Here is a 16,348-nt window from a genome sequence, read left to right on the forward strand (position 1 = left end):
TGCCCCTCCCACCGACAGTCCTGATGGAATCGCCCTCCTCCATACCAACACTAGCCCCCTCCACTCCCCGCTCCACACCTCCCCTAACACGACCCTGTGCCGGGCCTGCCCCCCCCAACAAATCACCCTCCCTCTCCTTCACCAAACAACCCTCCCCCCAAAAAAACCCTTAAAAGATTAGCTAGTGACAATTTTAAAAAACACCTCAACCCCCTCTTCACCGCATGCCACCTCTCGGGGTTCCAAAGCCCGTCATCGAGGTAGGCCCTTGATAGAGTGGAGGGCCAAACCTGCGAGAGGGGGGAATCTCGCAGAACAAGAAGCTCAGCTGCCGAGTACATTTTGCTACAAGAGGATGAGTGACCATGTCCCAAAGGTCCAGATGGAGAGCAAATAAAATGGGAGCATACAAAATCCAAGGTCCGAAGTCCACTGTCCCCTCACAACAGTGGGCAAAGTCTCCTGCCAAGTCGACACAGTTCAAGGGGTATACGATCCAACCACCCTCTCACAGTGGTTGGTCTGATGGTCAGTCCCCTCTGCTGGTGAGATGGAAGAAATACACCGGCCCCATAGCATCCCAGCATATTTCACAGTCCCCCCAATGTAGTACTACATACTAGTAAACCACCTAAAAGCAACTTATCAAAAGAAGAACAAAAAGCACTACAAGTTTTAAAAAATGATAATAGCATAATGATATTACCAGCAGATAAAGGCAATGCAACGGTAGTAATGAACACAGTAGACTATGAAAAGAAACTGTCTGATTTACTTCAAGATGCCACATATAAACCCATAAACACAGACCCAACAACATATCTAAAAAAACCACGAGGATTAAGATAAAATCAAGTACTATAAGTAAAGAAATCCAACAAACAATTATCCCCAGAGAAAAATCATCAAAATGTCCAAAACTGTATGGCCTCCCAAAAATACACAAAGATGGAATACCTCTTAGACCCACAGTAAGTTCCATAGGCTCACCGTTACAAGATCTAGCCAAATACCTAGCAAAACATCTACAACCTTACGCAGAATCTGCTGCTTCATATGTACAGAACTCATACCATTTCATACAAATAATGAAAAAGCAACACATAAAAGAAAATGACTTACTTGTAAGCTTTGATGTTGTATCACTATTCATGCAAATACCTGTCAAAGAAGCCCTGTCATCAATTAAAAACAAATATCAACTACCGAAACATATCACATATTTAACAGAACATTGTTTATCCAACACATATTTCATACACAGAGGACAGAGATATAAACAAGTAGAAGGTGCACCAATGGGATCACCATTATCACCGGTCATTGCTAATCTTTTCATGGAAGAATTCGAATCCAATGCTTTAGAAAAAACTGTTAACAAGCCAAAATTGTGGCTTAGATATGTTGATGACACTTTTGTGATCTGGCCGCATGGAAGAGATAAACTGGAAAACTTCTTAGTACATTTGAACAGCCTCCATCCCAAAATAAAGTTCACCATGGAGATAGAATCAGAAAATCAGTTGCCTTTCCTTGATGTATTAATTTATAAAAAATCTGATGGCATCTTAGGACATCCCATCTATCAAAAGAAGACACATACAAACCGCTATCTCAACACCAAATCACACCACCATCCAGCACAAATAAACTCTGTTGCCAAAACATTAACCACAAGAACTAAACGTCTGGCTGATGAAGCACATTTACAAACAGAATTATATACATTAACTAACGTACTGACATCAAATGGGTTCTGTAGAAACAAAATCATCAGTATGATCCAGCATGTAACACCCAGACAGAAGAGAAATCAACAAGAGGAACAAAACAATGGGAAAGCCATTTGCCCTATATAAAAGGAACAACAGATAAAATTAGCAAAATACTACATAGACACAACATCAAAACCATATTTTGCACAGATAGAAAGATATCGTCTATTCTGAGAAACCCTAAAGACAAAATAGAATTAGAAGATCAAGGCATATATGAAATCCCGTGTGCTTCCTGCCCCTCAACAAATATTGGACAGACCAACAGAAGAATGAGTGTGCGCATCGAGGAACATAAAAATTCAGTACAAAAGAAAGGACACACATCATCATTAGTACAACAATAAATGCCACAGGACATAAGATTAATTTTAATAACACAAAAACAGTTGCAAAAATTGAACATCTCAATGGCAGAATAATCAGAGAGGCCATTAAAATAGAGAAAAGACCATATTGTATGAATAAACGTGATGACACCTCCCGTCTGCCTACTATTTGGAAACCTGCTCTCATAGACAGACGAATCTTAACACAAAATCTAAACCATAGATCAAAGATTCATCATAATGCCTGTGTTGCCACCATTTCCAGCATAACTTATCTAGTAACCCACAACCAGGCAACAGCGCTTCCACCCAATCAAAATACAGCTACGTCATCAGCCAATCAGAATACAACAACACTGTCGACCAATCAGAATACACCTTTGCCTCTTTTCATAGAAAAACGTCAGTTACAATCACACAGTTTGCCCATAAGAACCAAACCGAGAACTTCAGCCAGAAAATGACAAATGTGATTTTGTCGAAACGTCGCTGCTACCCTTCTAGGGATATGTTTGCCATTACACGGGAAGAAACCCGAGATATTAACTGTACACTCACACACACACACACACACACACACACACACACACACACACACACACATACACACATGTATGTTATTGACGGTGTCTATTTGTTAATTTTGTTATCTTACAAACTTTCACATTTATTCTTTTTTTTTAATTTATCCATTCATGCCATTTGTTCCATACCATATAATATTTCAAGTCTACCTTATCCTTTAATTCCAGTGTTAACCTGTCCATTTCAATGCAATTGTAGATTTTTTTGAATTACTAATTGTTCTGTTGGAATTTGGTCCATTTTTCAAAGCTGAGCAAATGCCAGTCTGGCTGCCATAATTATATGCAATATTAAATATTTTATTTCTTTCCTAATATTTTCTCTAATCATACCCAATAAGAAAATTTCTGGCTTAAATTCTATTTCTTCTGCCGTTATTTCCATTAACCAAGTTTTTATTTTTTCCCAATATTTTTTTTGTTTTTGGGCAAAGCCACCAGACGTGGAAGAAAGTCCCCTGTATCTGTTTACATTTCCAGCAAATTAGACTGAGGTTGGGGTACATCTTCGCCAATCTCGAAGGGGCCAAATACCACCTGTACCACATTTTGTACTGATTCTCTTTATAAGCTACAGACCTTGTCATAATCTGATTGGTTTCCCACACCCTTTCCTAATCTTCCAACTGTATATTATTTCCAATGTTTCTTGCCCAGGCTATCATTTGTCCTTTTACTATATCCTCTGCCAAATCATATTCTAATAGATATTTATAAATTTTTGAAATTATTTTTTCTTCTTTAGATTCAAATAATTTGTCTAATCGGTTGGGGTTTAATTCAATTCCTCCTTCCTCTTGATCTTTCTTGTTTGTATTTGCAAATAGGGCCACCAGTCCATCTCTATACCTTGATCTCTAAGCTCTTGTCGCATTTTTAATATTCCCTGGGAGTCTAATAGTACCTTATATCTTATTATTTTCTGTACTGTCAATGTGTTGGGGTGCATTGTCGCCTCCATTATGGATATCCAACTGGGAACTTTCATGTAGTGTTTATTTTTAATTTCTTGCCAAGTGCCAATTAATAAATCTCTTATTATATGATTTTTAAAATGTTTATATGTTTTGTTCCCAGTGTTCCATATGAAGGCGTGCCACCCTTTCAATAGATCATGTCCTTCTAATTTTAATAATCTTTGGTTTTCCAAACTAATCCATTCTCTGATCCATGTCAGACTCGTCGCTTTGTAATATTTTTCCCATGCTGGTAATCCGAATCCTCCTCTGGTTCTGTCATCCTGTAAAATACTTAATTTTATCCTTGGCTTTTTCCCCTCCCATATAAATTTTGAAGTTATTTTATTCAAACTAGTAAAAAAATTCTTCTCCAATTTTACCAGAATAGTTTGAAATAGAGGAGTCTCGGCAGTATGTTCATTTTTATCGCAGCAATTCTTCCTAAAAGTGATAATTTTAATTTCCCCCATTTTTCTAGATCTTTTTTAATTTGTTGTACTAAGGTTCCATAGTTGTTGTCCTTTATGGCTACATTTCTAGCTGTCACATTAATACCTAAATATTTCACCTTTTTTACTGCCTGTAGTCCTGATTGATTTTCTAATTCTTCTATTTGTTTTTGATTAACATTTTGGTCTTGTCTTTGTTGATTTTTAAACCTGCTACTTTGCCGAATTTCTCTATCTCATTTATTACTATTGATTCTGTTTCTAGTGGGTCCTCTACAAAGAATACAAGGTCGTCCGCAAATGCTGGGACCTTGTATTCTTCTCTTTTTACCGTTAGACCTTTTATGTCTTTATTCGATCTAATTCTTATAAGTAAGTTTTCCAGTGTTAAGATGAAAAGTAATGGTGAGAGTGGACATCCTTGCCGTACTCCCCTATTTATTTCAAAAGAATTTGTAAGATCCTCATTAACTAATATACTCATTCTTTGTTTTGTATATATTGAAGCTATCATTTTTTCAAATTTCTCCCCAAATTTCATTTTTTTATTTGTTGTATCATAAATCGCCAATTAACCTGATCGAAAGCCTTTTGTGCATCCAAAAATATCAGAGCTACCTGCTTCTCTGGATGTACCTCATAATATTCTATTATGTTAATTACAGTTCTTATGTTATTTTTTATTTGTCTTGTTGGTAGAAATCCGTTTTGGTCTGGGTGTATTCTTCAATTCAATATTTTTTTTTTACTCTATTTGCCATTATGTTCATGAAAATCTTATAGTCAGAGTTTAATAAAGAGATCGGTCTGTAGTTTTTTATCTGCATTTCATCTGCTGCTTCTTTCGGGATTAGCGAGATATATGCCATGAGTCTGGTAGCCTTGCCTCTTTCAATGCCTCATTATAAATTTCCAATAGAATCCAATTTAACGATTCTCCTAATCCTTTATAAAATTCAGTTGGTAGCCCGTCTGTCCCTGGGGTTTTATTGTTTTTTTGTTTCTTAATTGTTTCATTTAATTTTTCTATAGTAATATCTGTCAGCGTTCCAAATTGTGATCTCTTTCAGCGCTGACATAAAAGACACAGGAAGACTTGCTTAATGCTGGGATGAACTTTCACCTAGTTCCTGGCTCTTCAGCAGATAGCGTTACCTGGGCAACAGAGGGAGGGGGGAATTCTTGTGAAGAGAAAGTGCATGGGACGAAGAGATGGATCTGCATAGTGGCCAATGAGACATTGGGGTTGAAGAACGGAAAGGGAGGGGTGTGGAAGGAGGTGCCAATTTTGACTGCAACAGAGTTCAGGAATGTTGTTCTCTATTCTTAAATAAAGAAAAAAGATTCATTAGAGACTTTGCGTTTGAAAATGAAATTTATTTAAGATAGTAACGAAGCCTGACAATATCTCTATTTAATATCTCTTCTTCTTCCTCTGTTATTACCGGCATTCCCTCCCCGTTTAAGTATTGATTTATTTCTTCTAGTGCCAGTCCATCCTGCTTATATAGTTCTTGGAAAAATTGGGTTGCTATTTCTATTTTCTTTTCTAATCTCTGTTGTAACTTACCTTCCTTATCTTGTAATTGATGGATTATTCTTTTCTCTCTTTCTTTCCTCGGTCTATAGGCCAACCATCTCCCTGGCTTATTTGCATGTTCAAAGTGGTTTTGTTTTATAAATTTCAATGCATTAACGTATTTTTCTTGTTCTAATAAGTTCAATTTATGTTTGGCTGCCACCCAATTACTTCTTATTTGCTCATCTCCAAGCTTGTCATGCAATTTTCCTTCCCAATTTTTAATCTCTTCTTGTGTTTTGTTATATTCTTTTTCCTTCTCCTTTTTTCTTTTGGTATTATATGCTATTGTTAATCCTCTAATATAGGCTTTCGTTGTATCCCATAAATTCTGAAGGGATGTCTGGTGTTTGTTATTATCCTTAAAAAACCACTTTAATTCTTTTTCCATTTTTTCGATATATTCTTTTTCTTTCAGTATCTGTATGTTCACCATCCACCTACTTCTTTTCCTTTGTTGCTCTTTCCATTCCAACATTACTGGATTGTGGTCAGCCCAATCGTTTAAAACTATTTCTACTGTTTCTATTTCCTGTATCAATGTCTTAGTAATCCATGTCATATCTATTCTGGACCAGGATTTATGGGGGTTAGAGTAATATGTATATTTTTTCTCTTCTGGGTTATAAAATCTCCAGATATCTACTAAATTTAATTCTTCTATTAAATTTGTAAATGTTCTAGGCAGTAAATTTTTCTTTTTTTTATTATTCTGATCGCTCCTATAATCTTTTTTTATGTCCACAATTGCATTAAAATCGCCAATCAAGCATACATTCTCCATATTTTGTTCTATTATTTTTTCATGCACTTTTTGATAAAATTCTTCTTGTCCGCTGTTTGGTGCATAAATAACCACTAATAATACATTTTTATATTTAACTTTTACTTCAATCATCAAAATTCTTCCTATCAAATCTGCATACTTCAAATTGCTTTCTATCTCTTCCTTAATATATACTACTATTCCTCTTTTCTTTTCATCTGCTAACGATACAAATGATTTTCCTAATTTTTTACATTGTAGATATTTTTCGTCCTGTTTTCTTATATGTGTTTCTTGAAGACATACGATATCCATTTTTTGTTTAATTATTTTCCTAAAAATTTGGTGTCTTTTGGCTGGTGAATTGAGTCCATTTATGTTTAATGATATGATTTTTAAATTCCGATCCATTCTTTAATGCTTGTCCTGTCCTCTATTTCCTGTTACTTCCTGTCCTTCTTCTTTGCTCTTGTTTGTACTCCTTCTTCCTCTTGGATTTCTCCCTCTTCTTCTTTATCTATACTTCCCTCCTCACATACCATTTCTTGTCCTTCTTGCCTTTGTTTTCCTTTGACTCTCCATTCCTGCTCTACTCTTCTACTGTTTGTTCCTTCTATGTCCATCACCTGATCGTGTAGGGTTTGTGCTTTATCTTGCGAATCAACTTTTATTTTTTTTCCCCTGCCACAACACCAACATCCCCTCCGGTATTATCCATCTAAATGGTATTTGTTTCTTATTTAATATCATGGCTAGGAACGAATAGTCTTTTCTCCATTCTCTTATTCTTTTTGGTACTTGTTTTAATGTAATTTTCTTTCTGTCTGTAATACATAGGTTCTTCTTTTGTTATTTTAAAGACAATGTCTCTCACTTTCCGTTGTACAAATCGTACATGAACCTCTCGTGGCAATTTGTGTTGTCTAGCGTAATTTGTATGTACTCTATAGACTTCATCTAATTCATTAATAATCTCGTCTTTATCTCGTTGAAGAGCTTCTGCAATCATTCCAGCCATCACTAGTGTTAAATCTTCATCTCTTTCTTCTCTCACATTTTGAAATCTTAAATAAAATGCCACTCTCTCCATTTCTAAGTGTGCCACTGTGTTTTCCAACTCCTTATTCAGTCCTATCATTTTCTGATCCAATAGATCTAATTTATCTTCCATTTGTTCCATTTTTTCCCCCTATGGCCGTAATTCATTGATCGTTTTTTTATATTATCTCTTGGATTGAGTCCATTTTTTCATCTAATTTTTGTATATCCTCTTTAACCGCTTTTTAAACCTCATCCAGATCTCTCCTTGATTCTTCATGATTTTTAGACATGCATTCTTGCATCTTTAACATAGTCTCTTGGATTGTTACTAAGGTAGTCTGGACAGTTTGTATACTCAAGGTGGGGGTCTGCTTTTCCATTGGGAACATCCCTTCTATGGTTCTCTGTGCTACAGGAGAGGCTGTTGATCCAGTTAATGTTGAGGTAATTTTCTTTCCTGACTTCACGGTAGTTGTTGTGGTGCTAATCATTTCCTTCAAAATTTTATACTGTTCTCCTAGAATCCTGTCTATTTTTTCCCAAATCAGCATCTGCTTTTAACTCAATTTTCTTTCTTCCCCTCTTCCCCCTCTCTCTTTCTTCCCTTCTCCTCTCTCCTTTCTCTCCTTTCTTATACAGTACAATACTAATATAATTAAATAAAATCCTCCTGAAACACTTACTAAAATACCTTGATTAATATTCTAATTACTAATAATCTTATACTATTATTGTTATCAATTCATCAGCCTATGATTTTCTGAAATTAACTTAAGTTAAATACTTTCTATAAACAATAAATTACTATAAACAATAAATTGCTATAAAGAAGAGATATAGTCAACTATCAAAATCTAATCTAATCCAAAAGCGTATAATAATACAAAATAATACAAAAAGAATAATAAAAGAATAATAATAATATAAAAAGAAAAGCTATAGAAATGTGGACAATAATAAACAGTCAATAGTTACTAAATATACTAATTTGCTATTTACTATTATAATTAATTATCAAATAAATTAAATAAATGTAGATTAGTTATCTGTTCAACTGGTTAATAAATATAAAGTTATTCACAATGTCTTGTTCCTTTTTTTTTTTTGTAGTTAGTCAATAAGAAGTTCAAATGTAAATCAAGTATAGTCTTTCTTTTGGAGAATTATTCCTCCCTCCGATATATCAAAATGGCGATTCCAAATCTGCAATGTCACTTTTGTATAGCCTTACTTTTGCCAGTCCACACTTTTGTTTCGTTAGAGCAGCTATACTAAGGGTGAAACTAACACCTCATACTCAGTTCTCTTCACTTCCCCGCTTTCCGAAACACTCGTTTTTCTCGATCATCCTTTTTCTGCTCCTCTGGTGTTTCCTGCTGGTCTAGTTTCACCCTCGCCACTTTTGCTCTCCTTGTTGTTTGCCACCCACTCCCACTCTGAGTCTTTCTTCCTTTTCAGCTGCCCCTCCTGGATCTAAATTCTTCTTCCTCTCACTTATCCAAAAGTTTTGTAACATTTTAAACCTCTGCTCTCACCGCCGATCTTCACACCGTACTCATTCTCTGCTTCCTGATGTTCTTGTTCCGTGCGTCAGACCTCTGAGCCGGCCATTTCGGCCGTTTTCTTCCACGTTCGAATTAAGGGTCCTTCTTGGTGTGGTGGGAGACTGCACCTCTCCACACCTCCTCCGAAGATTGCCCTCTTTTTTACCGGTCCCACCAAGACCGATCCTTTCCCTTAACGGGCACCAAAACGCTGGAAAATCGGCACTGGGTACGGAGCGATCTTTCCCCATGCCACTTCGACCTGCATCACCACCGGAAGTCCCCTGGATGCACTATTCCAAGTGCGGTCTTGCCAAGGCATTATAAAGCAGTACCAATAATTCATGTGATCTTCATTTTATCTCTCTGTTAATGCAATCTAGAATTGCAATGGCTTTTTTGGCTGCTGCCACAGATTGCTGGCTCATATTTAAGTGATTGTCCACTCGGACTCCAAGATCCCTTTCACAGTTACAGCTATGGAGCCAGGTTTCACCTAATCTCTAAGTTTATTTTTATTTTATTTTATTTTATTTTGAATTTGTATACCGCCCTTCTCCCTGAGGACTCAGGGCGGTGAACAGCCAAATAAAAATATCAAATACAAATATTAAAATACAGTTAAAAATATATATAAATTTGGCCCCATTAATTAAAACGATAAACAAAACAATTAAAAACACTTAAAAAGAATTAGGCCAGCCCAGCTTGTTGGAAAAGGAAAGTTTTAAGGGCACGGCGGAAGGCACTGAGGTCATGGGTTCTCCTTATCTCTGGGGGCAACTGATTCCAGAGGGTAGGTGCCCCCACAGAGAAGGCCCTCCCCCTGGGGGTCACCAGCCTGCATTGTTTGGCTGATGGCACCCCGAGGAGGCCCTCTCTGTGGGAGCGCACGGGTCGATGGGAGGTTGTCGGTGGCAGCAGGCGGTCTCGAAGATAGCTAGGCCCTATGCCATGGAGCGCTTTAAAGGTGATAACCAACACCTTGAAGTGCACCCGGAAGACCACCGGGAGCCAGTGCAGCTCACGCAGGAGCGGTGTTACATGGGAGCGCCACGCTGCTCCCGTCACTACCCGCGCTGCTGCGTTCTGGACCAGTTGGAGCCTCCGGGTGCTCTTCAAAGGGAGCCCCATGTAGAGAGCGTTGCAGTAATCAAGGCGAGAGGTTACGAGGGCATGAGTGACTGTGCATAGGGAATCCCAATCAAGAAAGGGCCGCAACTGGTGAATCAGGTGAACCTGACAAAAGGTCCCCCTGGTTACAGCCGTCAGATGTTCCTCCAAGGACAGCTGCGTATCCAGGAGGACTCCCAGATTGCGAGCCCTCTTTGTGGGGGCCAAAGACTCGCCCCCAATAGTCAGTGATGGAGTCAACTGACTATATCGGGATGCCGGGAACCACAGCCACTCAGTCTTGGAAGGGTTGAGCTTGAGCCTGTTCCTCCCCATCCAGATCCGTACAGCCTCCAGGCACTGGGACATCACTTCAAGGGCATCATTGGGATGGCCTGGGGTGGAGATGTACAGCTGAGTGTCATCAGCGTACTGATGGTATCTCACCCCAAAGCCACGGATGACCTCGCCCAGCGGCTTCACATAAATGTTGAACAGGAGGAGCGAGAGGACCGACCCTTGAGGCACTCCACATATAAGAGGCCTTGAGGTCGACCTCTGCCCCCCTGTCAACACGAACTGCGACCGGTCGGAGAGAAAGGAGGAGAACCACCGTAACACGGTGCCCCCCATCCCCAACTCTTCCAACCGGTGCAGCATGATACCATGGTTGATGGTATCAAAAGCCGCTGAGAGATCTAACAGGACCAGAACAGAGGAGCAACCCCTGTCCCGAGCCCTCCAGAGATCATCAACGAATGCGACCAATGCCGTTTCCGTGCTGTGCCCAGGCCTGAAACCTGACTGGAACGGATCCAGATAGGATGTTTCCTCCAGGAATTGCGGAAACTGTCGCGCGACCACACTCTCAACAACCTTCGCCATAAAGCGAAGGTTGGAGACAGGACGATAGTTGGCCAATATTGCCGGATCCAGGGATGGCTTCTTGAGGAGAGGCCTCACCACCGCCTCTTTCAAGGCAGCAGGAAGGTGGCCCTCACTCAGCGAAGCGTTGATAACACCCTGGAGCCAGCCTCGTGTAACCTCCCGGGAAGCCAGTACCAACCAGGAGGGACATGGGTCCAGTAAACATGTGGCCGCACTAAGTCTCCCCAAAATCCTGTCCACATCATCGGGAGTCACAGCATCAAACTCCTCCCAGATAACATTCTCAAGACTATTCCTCGCCACCCTGCCCTGATCTACCCAGTCAGAGTCCAAGTCCTCCCGGATCTGAGCGATTTTGTCATACAGGTATTGTCCGAAATCCTCCGCCCTGCCTTCCAAGGGATCCTCCCGCGCTCCCGGATGGAGCAGGGAACGGGTTACCCTAAACAGGGCAGCCGGACGATTCCCTGATGACGCAATAGAGGCGGAAAAGTAATTAAACTTTGCTGTCTTTATCGCCACTAGGGAGGTCTTAATATGTGACCTTACCAGTGTTCGGTCAGATTCAGCGCGACTGGCCCTCCAACCGCTCTCTAGGCGTCTTTTCCAGCGTTTCATCTCCCTCAGCTCCTCGGTAAACCAAGGAGCCAGGAGGGATCGATACCGAGTCAGAGGCCGCAAAGGCACGACTCGATCCAAGGCCCCACCAGCCGCCCGATCCCAGGCAGCTACCAGGTCCTCGGCTGAGTCGTGTGCCAGATCATCAGGAATTGGACCAAGCTCCGTCTGGAACCTATCAGGATCCATCAGGCACCTGGGGCGGACCCATCTAATTGGGTCCGCTTCCCTGCGGCGGGGTGTAGCAGTACGAAGGTCCAGACGAAGGAGTGAGTGATCTGACCATGACAAGGGTTCCATGTCTATATCCCCTATAACAAGATCACTCAACCACTGGCCAGAGACAAAAATCAAGTCTAGAGTGTGTCCCCACCCGTGAGTGGGGCCATGAACTAACTGGGTCAGGTCCATGGCCGTCATGGAAGCCATGAACTCCCGAGCCATCCCAGACGTTTCACCAACGGATGGCAAGTTGAAATCACCCATGACCATAAGCCTGGGTGTATCAATTGCCACCGTGGCTATCACGTCGAGTAGCTCAGGCAGGGCTGTTGCCACACGGCAGGGAGCCAGGTACGCAAGCAGCAAGCCCATCTGAACCCCATGACCCCATCTCACGAAGAGGGACTCACATCCGGCAATCTGAGGCACAGTGGTCTCCCTTGGACCAGGTCTTATTATTCTTTAATAATAACCACCACCACCCCGCCCCTCCCCTGGGCTCTCGGTTGATGGTATGCTCTGAAACCTGTTGGGCACATCTCGACCAGAGGGACTCCTCCCTCCGGTCCCAACCAGGTCTCCGTGATACCTGCCAGGTCCGCTCCCCCCTCCTGGATAAGATCGTGAATGAGGGGGGCCTTATTTACCACAGACCTGGCGTTGCACAGCATCAGCCGCAGGCCCAGGTCCTGAGTATCTAAGCCACCTAGTATCCGAGAGGAGCCTTGGGGGCCGGGGCGCGCAATTGCTCTCAAACAGCGAGTGGGCGTCCCCAACACATGATGTGGCCCCCTGCTCCCACCATATCTGCCCCTCCCAACCACCGTGCTGATGGTATTTCCCTCATTGGGATAGCCCTCCGCCCCCTCCCCATTCCCTTGTCCTATATCCTCCACACCGTTACCCCGTGCCGGGCTCGGCTCTGACCTTGGTGGATTACCCCCCCATCCCCTTTGGTCGTCCTCCCGGTTCCCCTTAAAAAATTATTAAAACCCCTAATTAAAAAACCCCTTAATCCCCGCTTTGAAACATGCCACCTCTCAGGGCTCCAAAGCCCGTCCTTAAGGTAGGCCTTTGATAACATGGAAGGCCATCGCCACGAGAGGGGGGCATCTCGCAGCGCAAGCAGGTCTGCCGAGGTATAAGCCATACAAAGATGAGAGGTAAAAAATCTGGTCAGGAGTTTGATAAATAGTCTAAAGGTATTGGAGCAAGATGGATCTCAGAGCCGGTAAGCTGGACTCCACTGCCCTCTCACTGCAGTGGGAGGAGTCCCGTATCATTTCATCAAAATTGGAGGTATGAATCCAAACCAAACGTAAGTGTACGTTTGGTTTTTCTAGCCTAAGTATAAAACCTTACTTTTCTCTACATTAAATTTCAATTTTGTTAGATAGGCCCAGGGTTCAAGTCTACCTAGATCCATCTGGATCTTCAGCCTATCTTCTGAGGTGTTCGTTATTTCTGCCACTTTAGTGTTGTCTTCAAATTTGATGATTTCCCCATTTCTCCCCTCATCCAAATCATTCATGAAGATGTTGAAGAATTCTGGGCCTAAAATGGAACACTGCTTGTTTCCCTCCATGCAGACATAGTTCCATTGAGGACCATAGGCTGACTCCATCTGGGAGTGATGCTGTCCATCCCACATATTTTCAGCTTACCAAGAAATAGGTTATGGTTTATTTTGTCAAAGCCTTTCTGAAATCCACGTACTGTATACTACGTGCACTGCATTTCACTGGTCCCTAATTTAGTCATTTTTGTCAAAGAATGAAATAACATTTATTTATGATCTGTTTTTGAACCCTGCATTAGTTCTAGTAAGTCATTAATATCTTTAATCTTGCCAGGCTCAAGGTTGACTCAGCCTTCCATCCTTTCTAAGGTAGGTAAATTGAGGACCCAGTTGTGGGGGCAATAAGCTGACTTTGTATAAATATACAAAAGGATGAAGGCTATTGCTTAGCGCATTGTAAGCCGCCCTGAGTCTCCGGAGAAGGGCGGCATATAAATCAAATTAAAAAAACATATATCTAGACTGAAGAACAAGGGTTCAAATATGCATCTTCCCTTCCCCCTTGGTAAGCATAGATCCTTCTTCTCATGGCTCCATTGAGCCCAAACCTCCCTCTCAAACAAGGGCTTGGATCAGGGCCAACAGGCTGAGCTCCATTTTGAGGGCCATCCATTTTCTCCATCATATTTCTCTGTTTATTAAGTCAAATGCTGCACTAACATCTAGAAAGCAGCAAACCTTATTTTACCTCACTGATATAGATTAGATATTTCAGGACAAACTTGTTGCCAATATTTTTTTTTTTTTTTTTAATTTGATTTATATGCCGCCCTTCTCCGGAGACTCAGGGCGGCTTACAGTGCGTTAAGCAATAGCCTTCATACTTTCGTATATTTATACAAAGTCAGCTTATTGCCCCCACAAACTGGGTCCTCATTTCACCTACCTTAGAAAGGATGGAAGGCTGAGTCAACCTTGAGCCTTGGAGAGATTCGAACCAGCAGAAATTGCAGGCAGCTGTGTTAATAACAGGGTGCACTATTAGATTATTAATTAGATTATTAATTTATGCATTATTTCTTACAAAATCTATATAGCTTTTAATTCTACGTAAAACATTCTGCATGGAATGAATTTTTCTCAAGTTTAACTAAGAGGATCATGGCATAAATTTTAGCCTCACTATCTGCTAGTCTATTTGGCCTATAATTGCTAGAGTAATTTTTATTCCACTTTTTAGATGGATAAAATGCTACTATTGCCAACTTCAATCTGACTGGATAGGACAGGCATTATTTATCTGTGAAAATGAAGATGCCAATAGAGGCCCCAACAACCAGGGATATTTTTTGATCAGTTAAAAAGTTGTTAGAATATCTTCTCCAGGGAATGTATTGCTTGCATTTCAGGCCTTTTATGATTAATCTCAACATGAACATAATGGGGTAAAATATTGAGAATATGGAGAAAAGCAGCTATTGAATTCCATGGAGAAGACATGATTGCATCTATTGCTCACCCACCACCACCACCCCTCACTTTACCAGAAGGAGAAAAACACACACAAACCTGTGAGACTTTGTAGGTGCCTCCTAATGTTGACATCTGGATGGAGATCTCCCTGTCAGCTGCATCAAGAAGAGCCAGGAGGTTCTCCTTCCTTCCACAGCTGTAGTTGGGGACATTGGCTTCTCCAGTGGAGAGAATGTCCAGCAAGGCATCTGAAGTGCGGAAAGTGCTCAAATAGTTGTTATGGATGTTGTAGCCCAATGTGAGGTTGTGCAGAAACTGGGAATTCTTGTTGACCACTTGAATGTTGAAAATGTATATTAAGCAATAAAAAAATTCGTAAGAAGTCCTATTGAAAAAAAGTAATTATAATCAACAGCCACAACAAATACTTTTGTTATATATAATATTATATAATCCTCTAGAAGCCTACTGAGCCTTAAATCAACATTGATCCAAAAGCAATGATCAGTTACACAAATATGGAAATGGGTTGAGGTACAGCAACTATAACTGGTTCCCCACTACTTTAAATAAAATTCATTATTAAAGTGATAAATTAAGGATTGAATTGAGGGAGGAAAATAATCTGGAGCCCTTTCAGCTTTTTTTCAGACCCCTTTTTGAGTGTCTTTCACAAAATCAGACAAAAGAGAGAAGCCATGGAAATCAAAATTATTTATTGGACCAAATTTATTTAATATACTTTTAAATGGTTTTTAACTTTTGTATGATGTACTTTTATCTTGTGGCTGTTCACCACCCTGAGTCCTTCCAGAGTAGGGCAGTATATAAATTAAATAAAATAAATAAATAAAATAAAAATCATTCAGGAAATTAGACATATCCCCCAATATAGGAAAAAATGAAGAAGAAAAAAAAAACAGAAAAGAAGGAGAGTGTTAGAATGGAGGGACTGCAACTCAATCACCCTGAATGACTTACAGATCAGGGAAAACAAATTGAAGAGAAGGAGCCACGTTGAAAAGCAACTTTGTATGCAATCTTTCCCTTCCACTGATGACTATATTGATTAGATGGTCTCCTGGTCTGTAGTAGCTCCATGGTTTCCCATCCTGGTTCTCCAAACTCAGTGGGCATTTCATCCTCAGCTTCCCAGAGACTGGATGGGACAAAAGCAGCATCAGAAGCAGAAGCAGGAGGTCCATAATTCATGGCGTGAATCAATGAATCCCTTTCCTGTTTCTAAAGAAGATTTAGAAGAATCAAAGGACTCTCACAAAGTGGAATATCTAGATGCTTTCCTGATTCAAACACAGAGAAACACTCAGCTTCACCTGGAAAGGAGGGAGACGTACATTCAAGAGCACAGATTCTGCCTGTCCCAAAACTCCATATTTCTCTGCCCAAAGTCTCCCCTGAAGGATTCGGCCAAAGAGCAGAGCTGAAACTTTATTACAGTTCTCCCTCTCAGGAGGGATCCCTGGATAAT

At 40.6% G+C, this 16,348-nt stretch overlaps 1 protein-coding gene across 1 annotated transcript in view; it reads right to left on the reverse strand.

Moving 5' to 3' along the window:
- The window catches only part of LOC139326223 (vomeronasal type-2 receptor 26-like), a 49,590-nt gene extending 33,519 nt beyond the window's left edge, over positions 1-16,071 (reverse strand). The window contains exons 1-2 of the mRNA XM_070956379.1: positions 15,914-16,071; positions 14,956-15,244 (exon numbers count right to left, since the gene is read on the reverse strand). Coding sequence (XP_070812480.1) covers positions 14,956-15,244; positions 15,914-16,071 — 447 coding nt within the window. The remainder of the gene's footprint in view (positions 1-14,955; positions 15,245-15,913) is intronic.
- Positions 16,072-16,348: the final 277 nt, after the last annotated feature.

This window comes from Pituophis catenifer, unplaced genomic scaffold (assembly GCF_029215685.1).
Source record: "Pituophis catenifer annectens isolate HBS135680 unplaced genomic scaffold, rPitCat1.0.hap2 SCAF_19, whole genome shotgun sequence".
NCBI lineage: Eukaryota > Metazoa > Chordata > Lepidosauria > Squamata > Colubridae > Pituophis > Pituophis catenifer.